Source organism: Bison bison, unplaced genomic scaffold (assembly GCF_000754665.1).
Source record: "Bison bison bison isolate TAMUID 2011002044 unplaced genomic scaffold, Bison_UMD1.0 scf7180017864491, whole genome shotgun sequence".
Classification (NCBI taxonomy): Eukaryota; Metazoa; Chordata; class Mammalia; order Artiodactyla; family Bovidae; genus Bison; species Bison bison.
Genome location: NW_011495050.1, coordinates 21,074,042 through 21,091,419, shown reverse-complemented (window position 1 = coordinate 21,091,419; position 17,378 = coordinate 21,074,042). Strand labels below are relative to the sequence as shown.

General features: G+C 37.9%; 1 protein-coding gene across 1 annotated transcript in view; it reads right to left on the bottom strand.

Moving 5' to 3' along the window:
- Window positions 1-5,811: 5,811 nt before the first annotated feature.
- YWHAZ (tyrosine 3-monooxygenase/tryptophan 5-monooxygenase activation protein, zeta) overlaps window positions 5,812-17,378 on the bottom strand; it is a 35,141-nt gene continuing 23,574 nt past the window's right edge. Inside the window, exons 3-6 of the mRNA XM_010863514.1 lie at window positions 13,702-13,825; window positions 12,798-12,961; window positions 12,621-12,716; window positions 5,812-8,380 (exon numbers count right to left, since the gene is read on the bottom strand). Of these exons, the coding sequence (XP_010861816.1) occupies window positions 8,321-8,380; window positions 12,621-12,716; window positions 12,798-12,961; window positions 13,702-13,825 (444 nt within the window). The 3' untranslated portion in view covers window positions 5,812-8,320. The remainder of the gene's footprint in view (window positions 8,381-12,620; window positions 12,717-12,797; window positions 12,962-13,701; window positions 13,826-17,378) is intronic.

Sequence of the window (17,378 nt, the reverse complement as noted above, 5' to 3'; positions counted from 1 at the left end):
TCCCTCCCTCCCTCCCTCCCCCATACCATCCCTCTGGGCCGTCCCAGTGCACCAGCCCCAAGCATCCAGCGTCATGCATCGAACCTGGACTGGCAACTCGTTTCCTACATGATATTTTACATGTTTCATTGCCATTCTCCCACATCTTCCCACCCTCTCCCTCTCCCACAGAGTCCATAAGACTGTTCTATACATCAGTGTCTCTTTTGCTGTCTCATACACCAGGTTATTGTTACCATCTTTCTAAATTCCATATATATGCGTTAGTATACTGTATTTATGTTTTTCCTTCTGGCTTACTTCACTCTGTATAATAGGCTCCAGTTTCATCCACCTCATTAGAACTGATTCAAATGTATTCTTTTTAATGGCTGAGTAATACTCCATTGTGTATATGTACCACAGCTTTCTTATCCATTCATCTGCTGATGGACATCTAGGTTGCTTCCATGTCTTGGCTATTATAAACAGTGCTGCGATGAACATTGGGGTACACGTGTCTCTTTCCCTTCCGGTTTCCTCAGTGTGTATGCCCAGCAGTGGGGTTGCTGGATCATAAGGCAGTTCTATTTCCAGTTTTTTAAGGAATCTCCACACTGTTCTCCATAGTGGCTGTACTAGTTTGCTGAGCTGAGTTTTTTTAGATTACCTGCCAGATTAATTATTATTCAATCACCTGTTCAGTTTTTTTTCAGTGTCTTCTTTTTCATTTTGGTTTCTATTCTTTCACCTTCTTAGTCGTATCAAAAACCGTTTTTTCCTGTTTCTTTCAGATGGCTCTTTCACTCAAGCTCTTAAGAGTGTGAATCCTTCCGTTCTTTTGCAGTCTCACCCTTGTCATTTTTCACTGAGCTGAGATTGTTTTAAAAGTGGAGATGAAGACCTAATTGCACAGCCTGTTAATTTCCTTCCTTTGCGGTGCGCTGATGGAGGGATGGGTGGGCAGCTTCGTTCTCCATGTCCTCACCTGGCCCACTCCGCCTTCGGCGGCCAGCTGCACTGGCTCCAGCGGGGTTGCATTAGGTGGGGGCAGCTCTCACAGGACGAGAACCAAAGAAAATGAGCATTGCTCTCCTCTGACCATGACAGATGTTTTAAGCCAACTTTCCTAGCCATCTGTTGATTCTTTGGAGATCAGTCACAGATTAAATCTTGAGCTCTCTCACCATCAGCTGCTGCTGCTCTGCCCTTCAGGGGATCCCAGCCAGGCAACCCTTTTAGACCAAGCTCCTGGTCTTGATCCTGGCCTCCTGGAAGCATGTTCACATTCTTTTGTCTTCAGAAATCCTGAGAGCAGACCATTTCGAATGCCATCACTTTTCCCCATCTGCTATCAGTATCACCAGCTAGACACTGTCTCGACTCGAGAATTCCCAGTGAACCTGGCTTCACAGAGCATCACACAGTAGATTTCACAAGTTTATGAAATGCCCTCTCCTTTCTTCCCGAGCAGGCAGGTGGTGGTGGAGGGACATGCCCAGCACTTTAAAGCTTTCTCCAAACTGTCTCATTTTCAATTTTTCTGGCTCTTCAACTTTTATCCTTAAGACCAAGTGTGGACTAAAGTCTCCAAAAATGATTATCTGGATATCTATCTTGCAAACCTTGGGAAAGAAAACAAAGGACCAACAGCTGTATTTCTATTTGACCTAAGTACTTCTGTGTACGGATCATAAAAAAAGTAGATTTTGTATTTTTAACTCAAGTCAATAGACTTTCCCTACAGAAACCAATTAAGAACTCCTGAAGAATCCAAGAGATGAAAAAATATTGAAAAATTTAAGAATCGGTTGGTGATGGACAGGGAAGCCTGGCGTGCTGCGATTCATGGGGTCGCAAAGAGTCGGACTTGACTGAGCGACTGATCTGATCTGATCTGAAGGTGCAAAAGGAAATGCCTCAGTGATTTAGGACTGAGTGCAACATGTTTCCTCTAAATGTTAAGGAGTGAGGAACTTAGGGTGAATTCGCTGAAGTGGTTTGGCTGGTATGACAATTCTTCAGACCCCAAAATTCTTCAGGATAGACCCAGAATGTGCTGTCAAAAGTTCCTAAAGACTTTCCTCTTTCATGTTGAGACCCTTCATTCCTCACTTGTTTCAGTGTTTCCTAACACACCTTACTGGCTCAGTCATTCTTCCGGCCAAAGCTCTGGTTCTTGCTTCCTACTCCTGCACAATTAAATGCAAAGGATGGTAGGAGTTTTAGGGTGTAATGCATGGGGTGGCGATTTTTAAGTATTGACGGCTTCATGAATCTTGCTATTTTCCGGTATTTTTAAAACTGCCAATCGTTTTACCATTCAAGCAAGCTTTTGACTGATTGGCCCTCTGTACTTTGTTTCCATTTAGTTCCTTTCCTTTCTTTGACTTTCAATACCCAGAACTGGGTTAATCAGAATCCTTGTTTCACCCCTCTTCTTGAATGGATCTCCGAGTATTTGTGAACCCACTGCCCTGCTCCCAAGCAGATAACCAGTAACATATTTACCTTGTCTTCCCATCCTAGCCTATCCCTCTCCATAGTTCACCTCTGTTCTACATTTTGTACTTGTCATACGAGTCCTCAGTACAGAAAGTTTTATCACATTGTTTGCCTAAGCAAAAGATCTGCTCATTTTTGAACTTTATATTGTACTGTATTATGTAGTTTACTGAGGCTGTTTTCTTACTCAATGTTATTAAAATTCAACCATGTTATTGACAGGACCATAGTTGACTTACTTTCATGAATGAGGACTATCTCATGGGAAAAATATGTATCCATTTCCTTTCAATGAACGTTTGGATCGTCTCTAGGTTTTTTTCCCAATAGTTTAGCTCTGAAAACTCTATTTCAGTTTCTTGGGGGACACATGCAAGTATTTTTAAGAGATGTGTTCAAGAGAATTGCTTGGCTACTTTACAAGATAATGCCAAATTGTCCAAAGGGATGTAATTTAAACTCCAATCAACACCGTATGTGACATTTCCATCCACATGATCTCCAATGTCTGGTACGGCCAGACTTTCAAACTGTATCAATCAAATGGAGTAAAACGGTAGTTAATTTAAGTTGTGGTCTTGGTTTGCCATTTCTCTGTTAAGCCTCTTTTCATGTATTTAATGATCAGATATTTTCTTCTATAAAAATGCCTGTTCTGAATCTTTGTCCATTTTCCTATTTTTATTATAATTCTTTACATATTTATACTCGCTTTTTGTCCAATGTCTTTCCTCAGTTGTTTCCTTCCACTTCCAGGTATAAAAAAATTCCTATACAGTTGAATTTATATTAAGGTGATATATTGATATATTGACTGCTTTAATGTTTCTAGTTTTCTGAGTCCACCTTTACTAGACTTTTCCTTACAGACTTCAAGGTCAGCAAGTTACTCAAACATCTTACGACCATTCCAAAGTTTGCTTTTAAATCTTTCATTCTTCTGGTTTGATTTTTGCTTCCTGGCTCGCGCGACCTTAACCAACGAGCAGTGGAACCTGCAACCTCTGCAGTCAAAATGTGAAGTCCTGAGCACTGGACCACCAGGGTACTCCCTGATTTGATTTTTGTGCATGACAGGAGTTAAGAAAACCAGTAGAACTTGCGTTCATTAAAACAAAACATAAAATTATGTGTTACCTCTCTCCTCTTGACAGTTTTAACCTACCTGCTCCAAACTAATTCAGAATCAGTAAGGTGAAAAACCTGTTGTGACAGGTAAAACATTAATCTCTGCTTAGGAAACATGATCTGCTAAGCAGATCCAGACTTTTGTTTCGCAGACTGAAAGCTTTTTTTGGGGGGGCCGGCAGTTGAGATGTTTTACACACCCTTGTTTTCTCAAATACCCAAACATTACATATTCCCTCTCCACCTAGACTTCAGCAAAGTGGACACTAAGTTATAGCTCATGAAGTAAACACATATCCCTGGGCTTTAACTTAAATTAGAATCCCTGAGACTGGGTGCTGGTAGTAAGCATTTTAGACAAGCTCCCCTAATGTGATCAAAAGCATTACAAGTGAAGAGCCACAGGTGTTAAGAAAGCAGAGCCCGTTTCTTCCTACACTCTCACAGGGCTCCTCACCTGAGTGCAGGGAAGTCGAAAGTTCTATCTTGATGCCTTTGTGCAGACTATAACCTCCATCAGGTCCCATCCATTTTCCAAGTCTGACTCTGACATAAAATCTCTAAAGTCCACCTTAAACACTCAGAACAGTGGCTGGCCCTAACCAATCTCTAATATTAAAAAATGTAAGTATCTACTGAAATATTGATAGGGTTTTAAAGTTCTTGAATTAGAAATAATTTTACTAATGACTTAATTTTTAGTAAGTCTGGGTTTTCAGAAATTTATGGTACTTATGAGTATTTACATGAAATACTCAACTGAATCCCTGGCATCACCTAGGATTGATAATAGCTGTGCCTAAGTATATCCATTCAATATATCTTGGTTTCTGCATTCTTATATACTATGGGTACACAGGTCAGAAGCAGATGTCCTTGATATACTTGGGGGCTGACAGTCAAACACAGACTTCAAAGGACCAGGTGAGTAGTATAACCAGACTTGGATGTACACAAGCAACATTTTTAGTTTTCAGACTTTTAAAGTAGACCTACCACTGTGATGGGTTCTTAAATACCATTTCTTGATACCAAAAGTATCAGTTTCCTTAGAGACATGTTGTAGTTTCCAAAACAAAACAAAACAAAAAAAACAGAAGACCTATGAAGACCCAGTGAGCAGATCTTACGTTTAGGTCTCTTGTATTTTTAAAGGAGCTAAAATTAATCAAGATTGTGATTGGTCAGTCACATCAAGGTAACAGGAAAGTACTTTATAGATGCAATTTCACATTCAGCAAAGGATCCAAGTCCAGCCATTTCCCAGATGCCTAGTCTAAGCCACCATTTTAAGACTGCAGATATTTTGATTCCACCACTATAATTTCCTATATGGTATGTGACAAAATAAAGTGGCTTTCTTACTTCTTGACCTTTTTTCTACAGGAATGTGTATCTCTCTGAGCACATAGGGCCATTTAAAGTTCTCGCACACTTCAGGCTCTCCTCTTAGGGAATAGACTACAATGTTCCTGCATCCAAATAAAATGCCACCCTCCCCTACTGGCAGTATAAACCACTTAGACCACCACCACCACCACAGGAAGTCTCAAATTCTTAGACCTGCACTCAGTCAACTCAAGACTTTCAAACATCTCACCATCAATCAATAAAGTCAAGTCACTCAGTCGTGTCCAACTCTTTGTGACCCCATGGACTGTAGCCTACCAGTCTTCTCAGTCCATGCAATTCTCCAGGAACAGTACTGGAGCAGGCTGCCATTCTCCAGAGGATCTTCCCAACCCAGGGACGGAACCCGGGTCTCCCACATTGCAGGCAGACGCTTTACCATCTGAGCCACCAGGGAAGCCCAATAAAGTTAAGACCTGACACAAATAAATCTTTGGCTGCAGATTACAAACTGGCTTTAACTAGTTTTAAAAATATGCTCTGGGCCATGGCAAGATTGTTGACTATTTTTAGAGAAGACAAGAAAACTCCTACAGTTACTAAGTCCCTTGACATTACCTTTTAATCCTCTTTGACCCCCACCCCAACTGGAAAAGCTAGGACCACAGGCCAAAGTGGCAGCAAAATTCAGACTTCAACTGATCACACTGCTACCCACTCACGAGGCACAGCTCTCAAGTGGATATATACATTTAACAACTCCAATACTACACATATACCAAATACAAAAAACGTTGAGGTCTCCAAATTCCTGGGAATGTTGACAGAAACAGACATGAAGCCTGAATTGGGGGCAATTTAAGAAATGTTATAAAAATTTATTATTCGGATCTCAAGGCAAAAAAAAAAAAATCTCAGGTTGAAATCTTCATCTACTGGGCACTACTATGCAAAAACATTAACAGCTAATATTAATGACATTCTATCACAATTTCAGAATCAAACTAGCTTAGCAGATGACTGAGGCACGTAAGTAGGCAAATGAGACAAGCTTTAGATTTTATTTATAATTTACGTGAATAAGATCCATCTCCTCAGTCTAGCTTCATTCCCTGTAGCTATAAAAAGATTTCATGTCCTTGGCCTGGCGGTCAGCAGAAATTAACAGAAAAAGAAAAGAGCTGTGAGTGAAGATGCATTATTGAGTTGTCCCAAATGCATAAGAGATCTCTTACTCCTTGAAAGAAAGACCCCAAGGCCTCCATTGCACTTTTATTTGAATGTAAGATTTGGGATAGTTGTCCCAGAGGGCTAATTCCCAATTTAATCTGAGGTCATAATAAAACAAACAACAAAACAGTATTTGGGATTTCAGTTTCTCACCCTTATCATCAAGACTCACTGCCTCCCATCATCAGTATTTATTGAGCATTTACAGTGTACTAGGCACAATAGAACATACAGAAAACATTGTCCCTGCTCTTGAGGAGCTTACATTCTAGAAGAAAAAAAAAAAATACACCTCTTTTAAAATGGTTATTTTTGTTTGGTGTTTTCTGCAAGGTACTGAGGAAATAGTTGGTAGGGTGAGCTTTGGGTATTACTTAGCCCCATCATTATTTAAAGAGAGGAAGGGGAAGGAATTTAAAGGCAAAGACAATGACAGACCATTCAGGATAGGGTAGGGTGTATAGGGAGATAACACAATCTCATCAACTCAGGAGAGATTAGCTGCAGTGAATAGGAAGAGGGAAATAGTCTGTGGGATGCAAGCAAAGGAAGCAGGGTGTCCTTAGACATTGAGTGGAGCCAGAAAGATCATGCGGCCTTTTCCCCAAGTACATGGCCACCAAGTAGGAATGGTTGGTGACAAGACAGAGGCTAAAAAAGGTAATCCTGTGCACCTGACAAATAGAAAGAAGAAAGGATCAAAATTGAAGACAGGCTAAAGAATACCAAGAAATTCTTAAAAACAAAAGTGATTTGGAAGCACAAAACTTACAGTTAATGCTACCCAATGTCATGATGGGCCAAGAACACTGTGGCTTCCTAAGTTAGAAAATGCCATATACCAAAATTTTAAATGGAATAACATTACTTTTTTCAATCAACTCCCCGTCTCTGAAAAAAATTTTCAGGGGGAGGAGGGAGTATAGGACATGGTTGGGAACAGTAGTAGTTATCTTAGTAGTATTTTACCGTTATGATAAACTTTGTATTCAAACTTGGTAAAAGCCCATTAGCTGCCAAGAGGGAATAAGGAATAAATTTCCAAAAATGTACAATTTTCTTTAGAGAAGTTTCAGAACCAAAAGACTAATTTACATGAAAAGCTGTAGAGAAAGTAGTTGAAAAGTCCATTCATAAAACTTTTATTCCACTTACATGAACTTAATACACGTGTTCTTAACAATTATGCTTGGATTGTTCATGAAAATCTCATAAGACATTAAACAAAGCTAGCCATCATCTCAAGTTATTTCCCTGTTAACTATTTTTTACAGCACATGCATGTTAGGCAAGTATCAAAAAAAAAAAAAAATCAAAAAAGCAAAAAAAAAAAACTAAAAAAAGTTAAATACATGGGTTTTTGTTTTACTGCTGTGCTTGATATACATGAAGTAATGAATATCAAGCAATTCATTTTTACTGCATCTTTACTTGTACATTTGTTCTTAGGTTGCCTAAAACATTTAAATACAAATAAAATGAGTGTAGCAAAAATAATGAAAGCAAACAGCAGGTAACTTTACAAATAATGGAATGTGAACCGTTTCTGCCCTTATCCAGAGTAAATTGGGTCACAACTAAAGGAACACTTCTATAGCTGCAGTCAACAGTGTGCACACTGAGTCTGAGTATTCCACAGATAACACATGGTTTAACATGCAATATCCATGGGATATCCATTTCTACTACAGCTTTGTAAATGCTCCAAACCTAAAAAGTACCCACAACTACACCTGTGATTGGAACCAATTATCCCTTTTATTCCCCACCAGGACATACCAATATGCAGGCAGTTTTCTTTGCTTAGACATGGAAGCAGTTTTAACACTGGCCCTTGTGAAGCCACAATGTACCAAAAGTACTATGCCAAACATTTATAACTTGTATAAAAATTCCACATCCCCATATTGGCCACCTCAAGATGAAAACAGATAACTCCCTAAATGTTAACTGGCTCTACTCCCCTAATATTAAACATAAAAACCACATGGGAAATATAGAAATTCAAATAGAAGTAACATAAACCTGTCATAAATCGTAAACAAAAAACTATTTGTGGGACAGCATGGATGACAAATGGTCTACTGTGTAAATTTTAGAATGAGGCAGACAAAAGTTGGAAGGCAGGTTAATTTTCCCCTCCTTCTCCTGCTTCAGCTTCGTCTCCTTGGGTATCCGATGTCCACAACTAGTTAAAAAAGAAAGAAAGAATTTTTAGTATATTTCAGCTTGAAAATTTTTTATCATATACTCCAAGGTACCAGAATGTAAGCACAATTATTGGAAGGCTTAAAAAATAGCAGCACTGAAAATAGCCTTAAGATATAAAACACCTCTAGGAAACTATCCAATACTCTGTGATTAAACCATAATAGAAAGTAATAAGAAAAAAAGTGTATATGTGTAATTGAATCACTTTGCTATACAGTAGAAATTAATACATTGTAAATGAACTATACTTTAATAAATTTTAAAAAACACCTGAATATAACACATTTATTTCCTACCTAATCATTCTTCCAGCACAGTAAATACATACCAGAGTTGTCTTTAAATAACAAAATCAGACTAAGGAAATGCTTGGCTATTCATAGAAGGTAAAGAAAAAGTAGATGAAATCATAGAAATGCCAATTCTAAACATCAATAGCTATCAGATTATAGACTGTCTTCAAAGGCTGCAGTGTGTAAGTTCAGTGCAACTAAACCATAACCCTCAACTCGGCCCATGCTCAAGGAGCTCAGGCTGACTTGACTACGTCCCCCTCGTAGCTTTAGACTTCCACTCTAAAGAGAGTCCCACACCCTATGACATTCAAGAGTCAGGAGCAAGTCTGGACTAAAATACAATTTAACTTTACTAACATTTTGTTTAGGAAAACATACCTTTTGTGAATCTGTCTGATTCAAAATACATAGTTAAACACAAAACAGTATGGTCAGAACCAAATCTTACAAGAGGTAAAAACTGAACTGTCTCAAACTGGTAGGACTATGAAGCCTATTGATTTTTAGATTATTACAGCTTTTCATCAGGTTAAAAAGATGATTTTTAAAATTATCTCAGCTGCTTCAAATATCAACAGTTTTTCTAAGTCTTACCACCCTACAATGATTTTTATAGGTAATTATAGAACGACTACTTCAAGATGACCTTGAAATTCTATACTGCTTCATACTGGAAAACAAAGCAAGGGGAACCTTAATGTTTTTCTGTCCCCCAAATTACCCATTAGTTTTATTAATCAAATATATTTCTGGCCTGGAAAGGAGACTCTTTGAACAATCATACAGTTAGCTGAATGATCTCTAGAAGTCTGTACTGCTTTTATTAAACTGGGAGTCTTGTAAGACAAACATTATCTTTCCACTTCTAACTTTCAAGGATCCTTGTATTTTTCACAGAAACATGAAAAATTAGATAAAAGGTGTTTCTCTTCCCAGGGTTATGTGTTGACAGTATTTGTCAACTGGATTCAGACTCAAATACTAGTTTCAACAAATATGTCTTTGCTTGACATGTGAGTGAGTGGACAATCAACCCTATAATGGTAACAGGCGATACGACCAGGGCTAAGAGAAGGCACATAATAGTGACTAAGTCAGAATCTGAACCTTGGGTTTTCTTCTTACTCAGCTGTTGTATGCTCTTCAAGCTATACCAATATCAAAATTCAGCTCCAAGTATATATTTCAGATCAGGCCTTCTCAAAAAGTGCTGACAATACAATTCACTAGTGATTGGGTCTCAAATTCTACCAAATTCTACCTTTTAGAAGTACCTCATCATTTCAAACCAGAAAAATATGAAAAATTAGCTAACAAACTGCAGTACTTCTTTCATTTAATGTACATAAAATTATTCGCTCTTTAAAATGGACTATAGCATACCCTCTTGAAAATAATAACCTTCCAAGTGTATAGGAAGCCCTAAAGTACACTTTCTAAAATAACTTTCAGTGTTTAATAACAACTATACAATATTGTTCAAAAAACTGCTGAGAACATTCAACACTAGAATATATAAATTGGTTCAGAAAATTCGCAATGGACTAGATAAAATAAAGCTGATGATGTATATAATGATGTACAGTCCCCAAAAGAAAAGGACCTAAAGCTAATAAAAAACCAGTAGCACTAAACTATAATCTTCACTCCTAGCTCTTTATCTGGCACATGACAGATCCTTAACACTTTTCACTCAAGCCTCGTAACTTCAAATTTAGTATCTATGTGAAGAACATGAAAACCCATGGGCCCAAAGAGACACATCAACTAACTGCAATATATGTAGACTATTTGGATCTCAATGCAAGTAAAAAAAACTATTGGGGGGAGGAGACAATATACAACAAAGACAATACAAAAAAAACAAGTGATAACAATGCAAGAAATTTACTATTAAGGAATTAACTGTGTACTTTCTCAGTGTGATATTGGCATTGTGGTTTTAATGTTTTTCAGTCTAGAGCAGCAGGCCTCAACCTTTGGCACCAAGGATCAATTTAGTAGAAGACAATTTTTCCATGGACCAGGGGCAAGAGATGTTTTGGGGAAGATTTAAATGTATTACATTTATTGTGCTCCTATGAGAATCTAGACAGCATATTAAAAACCAGAGACATTACTTTGTCAACAAAGGTTCGTCTAGTCAAGGCTATGGTTTATCCAGTAGTCGTGTATGGATGTGAGAGTTGGACTATAAAGAAAGCTGAGTGCAGAAGAATGATGCTTTTGAACTGTGGTGTTGGAGAAGACTCTTGAGAGTCCCTTGGACTGCAAGAGATCCAACCAGGCCATCCTAAAGGAAGTCAGTCCTGGGTGTTCATTGGAAGGACTGATGTTGAAGCTGAAGATCCAATACTTTGGTCACATGATGCAAAGAACTGACTCATTTGAAAAGACCCTAATGCTGGGAAAGATTGAAGGTGGGAGAAGGGGACGACAGAGGATAAGATGGTTGGATGGCATCACCAACCTCATGGACATGGGTTTGGGTAAACTCCAGGAGTTGGTGACGGACAGGTAGGCCTGGCGTGCTGCGGTTCATGGGGTGGCAAAGAGTCCGACATGACTGAGTGACTGAACTGAACTGAATGAGAATCTAAGTCACTGCTGATCTGACAGTAAGTGGAGCTCAGGCTGTAGAAACAGATGAAGCTTCACTCACTTGCCCACACCACTCACCTCCTGCTGTGCAGCCCAGTTCTTAACAGGCCACGGACCAGTACCAGTCTATGGACCAGGGGTTGGGGACCTTGGTCTACAGTATACCAAAAAGGGTTATCATGACCTGCCACAGTAAGTCATTTTTTTTTCCCTAAGAGACTAGATAAAACAGATGTCAGTCTATGCAGAGTATCTGAAATTGTATCTGAAATTTTATAACTAAAGTTATTAATGCCCTACCCCTAGCTACATAAATACTGTTGCTGTTTAGTTGCTAAGTCATGTCCAACTCTTTTATACTCCCATTGACTGCAGCCCGCCAGGCTCCTCTGTCCATGTTATTTCCCATGCAAGAATAATGGAGTGGGTTGCTATTTCCTTCTCCAGGAATCGAACCTGTATGTCTCCTGCACTGGCAGGTGGATTCTTTACCTCTGATCCACACCAGAGAAGCCCTACATGAATACAGAGGCAACTTTAGGGTCATCATTTTTAATGGACTTCAAAGATAACTTAAGCACACTTTTGAAACTAAAAGCAAAATTCTCCTGTGACTAAAAATGGAAGGAACAGAATTATTTGCATTGAAATGAAAAATAAAATGGCCTTATAGCTGAAAGTCCAAAACCATGAATTACAAAATTATTTTAAAAACCTGAATTTTAATAAATATGTAACTAGTAAAGGGCACATTTTTAGTCCTTGGTCTAATATTTCAGCTTCTGTTAGATGGTTTTCTTCAGTTTTTAAAGCAGATAGGATCTTACATTAAAAACAAAACAAAAAAAAGGACTAGAAATATTCCTGTCGTAGTCTATAAAACATATATAAGCACACTTCAGAGATATTAAGAGTTCAATTTTATATCACCACAGTAAAGCAGAAATCAAAATGAGTCACATAAATTTGTTTCCAGTACATATAAAAGTTATATTGACACCATACTACAGTCTATTAAGCATGTATTATGTGTTTAAAAAATCCAATGTACATACCTTCTTAAAAAATACTTTATTGCTAAAAAAAAGTTCATCATCAATTGAGCCTTTAGCCACTGAAATCTTTTTGGAAGGTCTGAATCACTGAAAATTACCAAAATGTGACCCAGAGACATGAGATGAGCAGAGAACCCTGCTCAACAGAGTTTCAACAAGCCTTCAATTTGTAAAAACCACAATATCTGGAAGTACAATAAAACAGAAATGCACCTATAATCTCTTCATTATTAATTAACCATTCACAGTGCTGTTAGGTACTTACTGTCAAGTTATCTCTCAGTAACTGCATTATTAGCGTGCTGTCTTTGTATGACTCTTCACTTAATGTATCAAGTTCAGCAATGGCTTCATCAAATGCCTGTGACCAAAAAAAAACACATTTCAGTGCTCAAATAATGACAACTACTGAATTTCCACATAACAGGTAAAAAATACATACTGTCTTTGCAAGAGAGCAGGCTTTCTCAGGGGAGTTCAGAATCTCATAATAGAACACAGAGAAGTTAAGGGCCAGACCCAGTCTGATAGGATGTGTTGGTTGCATTTCCTTTTTGCTGATTTCAAAAGCTTCTTGGTATGCTTGCTGTGACTGATCCACAATCCCTGGATAATAAAAGGCACCAAAATGTATCAATGAAAAGTACTTTGTTTTCATCCCTCAAACCAAATCTTTACTCATCCAGTAATAAATTCTGAAATACTAAGCTGCTGCAACTTAAAACTGGCTCCTAAATTTTAAAAAATAAGCTTCTCCTAGAAACCTACTCTAGTCACTGATCAACGTCAAGACAAAATAACTCTGTAACCATCTCAGTATAATTTTTAATTAGTCTGTACTGCTCTACAGTTATGCTGTAATTACTATGTCTTAAAATTGTGAGGAAACATTCCTATACATAAAATTGACTTGTGAGCAATCATACATTTTACGAAAGCAATTACTAGGCAGTAGGTATACAGCTGACCCTTGAACAACACGGGGCTCAGGGATGGATACCAACTGTTCACGCAGCTGAAAATCTGAGTATAATTTTATAGCTGGCCCATCACGTCCAACCTTGTACAATGTAGTACTATAATATTTACAGAAAAAAAATCCCTGTGTAAATGGATCTGTGCAGCTCAATCTGTGTTCTTCAAGAGTCAACTGTACAGTCTCAGGAAAAAGGAAAAAAAGAAGGGAAGGGACAGGGACTGGGGGAAGAGAGAGAAACAGAGAGGAAAGGGGAGAAAGAGCAAGGAAGAGTGAGCAGAGTCCATTTGCTGCTCTTCAAACAACAGAAGAGACCACCTCTGGCCTCTGTTACTTTGTAACATCCAGCAGACAGGCTGAGGCAGCGTACCTTTCTTGTCATCACCAGCTGCAACCTCAGCCAAGTAGCGGTAGTAGTCTCCTTTCATTTTCAAATAGAAGACTTTGCTCTCTGCTTGTGAAGCGTTGGGGATCAAGAACTTTTCCAAAAGAGACTTGGGGAGAAAAGAAACAGTCATAATAAGACTAAAATAAAATTGAAAGAATATGCATTTCCAAAACACACACCACAACTTAAGTGATAAAATTTTAATACCCAGTCATTGCCAATAATACTACTTTTGAAAGTAGAAGGGTCATAAATTTGTGACAGCAATACTTAAAATTTGAAATTAGTGTTCAGCTTACTATTTAAGGCTAATTTGAATACTGGCCTTTCCCTCATAGTGCTTATTACTTTACATGCTGATAAAGACTGAATGTTTCAGTGAATGTGAAAGCATGAAAGTTGATAAGACTTTATTATTATGTTATTATGTTTTATTAATACATATTTAACAAACTGGCAAACTTTTCGGTTTCAAGGTAGTCATGACACTAAAATGGAAAGAAGACAGAAATTAACCTTTTGAGACTATGAAGCTATATGACTTAAGCAGAAACTGTTAATATAATAGACACTACCAGACTCCATGACAGAGGAAGCAGAACAGAACTTCATTTATAAGATTACAATTAAAGTAATACCTTCTAAGGTAAAAAGCTGTTCGAAGTAAAAGTTCTATTTTTCCTATCTAAATTAAGAAACTGGTAGGAGTATGAGAATTTAAGATCTGAAGAGTAAACCTTTAGTTTATTAAAGTGATTCTCAGCTAATAAGAAATACATTTACCAATCACCTCAAACAAGTAAAACTTCACCCTACATAATTCTGTTCAAAACTGTAACAATCTAATTAAATCCAAACATGCTAATAATTACATTCTACAAATGATTTCAGAAAAACATGACTTCACTGTATTAGGGGGATTAAGGCACAATAAACTAGTGATTTTTTTTTTAAGGAGGAGAAAGATAATATTCCAGTAGTAGAATTAGGCAAAATGTTTACTATTTTTAAAAATTCTCCACTTCCTATTAAATATACTCTACAAATCAATTTTCAACTGGGCTTAGCCCCAAACAAGTCTCAATCTTTACAAGGAATAAGGGTATTTAATTCTTGGTTTCTATTATTATAGTTGCCCAGTGGTTTAGTCTATACAGCACTTCCTTATATGCCAAACAGTTTGAAAAATGCTTTAAAACAGTAACTCTAACTTTTTATGTTTATCCCATTATCATGTTCCAAACGGTGAGTGGGTGAGTAAGCTTTAATCTAGCTTCTCTCCCCTTCCTACAACTTAAAACTACATATACTCAAATGAATTGGGTAGGTTTCAAGTTGGCAGTAGGACCAGGTTGCAATGCATTACAGGAAAAGGTTGGAGGTGACAGAATTCAACCTGAAACAATGTTTCCTGTGATTATTAGTTAGCCTGAAATCAGAAGAGCACTTTGGTTAGGTAACACAATTCTTACTACAGGACACCCAAGCTGTCATCCCTCAGCTGCAGAAGTGTTCTGTCATTCATTCCTTCATTCAGTTAAGTCTTAAGGCTTCCTAGGTGGTGCTAACGGTAAAGAATGCACCTGCCGATAAATGCAGGAGACGTGGGTTTGATCCTCGGGTGGAGAAGATCCCCTGGAGTAAGGAAACAGCAACCCACTCCAGTATTCTTCCCTGGAAACTCTCAAGGATAGAGAAGCCTGGCGGACTACAGTCCATGAAGCCACAAAGAGTTCGACACAACTGAGGGTACACACACAGTGTGAAACCTCAACCAGACTAGAAATAAAGGAACCCTCTGGGTTTGGAGCACCACTGCCTTCTCTGAAGGAGGAATGCCTACGAAGACTCAGCAGAATTCAAACTTCTGCCGTTTTGTCTCTTAGACACCATCATTCTCTTTTGAGGCATGAACACTGTGAACATTAGGGCTGGTCTTTGAGGATCTGCCTCAACAGCATAAGAACATTCCATTTAATATAGTGGTTTTAAAATTAAATGCCCAGGCCTTTTCAAGTTTTATATCTTAATACAAAATGCATTCATTCAACTATGGGAGACCATATAGCATAATGGCTTTGGAGTCAGTCTAGGTTTAGACCATGGCACTCCACAGCTGGAAGGATCAATTCCACTTCTGACTGGCTAAGCTAAAGGTTATGCTATGAAGTCTAACTAAAGAAAACATGTATTGCGATTAACCAGAATTCACAAATAACTTTAAATTAAACAGCAGAAAAAAAACACACACATATATATACACACATATAAATTTAAAGAAGGCTCTGTATATTATTCAATTGTGAACTGCTCTTTAGCTCATTTATGTAAATTTAAGATTATACAAAGAATATCTCCAAATTAAAGAAGTGACAAGTAAAGGCCTAACCATGATATCAGTTCTCTATCTAGGTATTTCTAATTCACATTTTACTGCTTCAAAAAATTTTTTTTAAACATTACTTATTCTCCAAAACTTAAATATCACTGTGTGAGGCACTGAAAACAGTGAGCAAGACAGAACAAGGATAAAATGTCAAGCAGGGAAGGCACTATAGAAACTAAGGATTAACACAGCCTGGACGTGTCCTACTTTTCAGTGACTTTTATCTAACCCACTGTGTATCTGTAAAGATGAAGGACACAAACATGTGCAGTTAGTTAAGGGTAAATCATTTAAAATAAGTATACAAACTTAGAGAAGTTACTTAGGCAAGGTGTCAATAAATGTCCTAAGAATTTGTAACCCATCTTTTATGGGTGGTAGCTTCTCTCTCTCTAAAAACTACTGTTTTACATTAGGGTAACTCACACTGAGAATTTTTCAATTAGCAATTAAGTACCTCTTCCTCCAAGGTGAACACTGAATTTATCCATAACATCTGATTAAAACAATCACAACAAAAACTACTTTTTAAAGCTATTAACCGGATGCACTCATCTCACAGGCTAATAAAGTAATGCTCAAAATTCTCCAAGCCAGAGGAACCAGAGATCAAATTGCCAACATCTGCTGGATCATCGAAAAAGCAAGAGTTCCAGAAAAACATCTATTTCTGCTTTACTGACTATGCCAAAGCCTTTGACTGTGTGGATCATAATAAACTGTGGAAAATTCTGAAAGAGATGGGAATACCAGACCATCTGACCTGCCTCTTGAGAAATCTTTATGCAGGTCAGGAAGCAACAGTTAGAACTGGACATGGAACAACAGACTGGTTCCAAATAGGAAAAGAAGACGTCAAGGCTGTATATTGTCACCCTGCTTATTTAACTTATATGCAGAGTACATCATGAGAAACGCTGGGCTGGATGAAGCACAAGCCGGAATCAAGATTGCTGGGAGAAATATCAATAACCTCAGATACGCAGATGACACCACCCTTATGGCAGAAAGCAAAGAAGAACTAAAGAGCCTCTTGATGCAAGTGAAAGTAGAGAGTGAAAAAGTTGGCTTAAAGCTCAACATACAGAAAACGAAGATCATGGCATCCGGTCCCCTCACTTCATGGGAAATAGATGAGGAAACAGTGGAAACAGTGTCAGACTATTTTGGGGAGCTCCAAAATCACTGCAGATGGTGACTGCAGCCATGAAATTAAAAGACGCTTACTCTTGGAAGGAAAGTTATGACCAACCTAGATAGCATATTCAAAAGC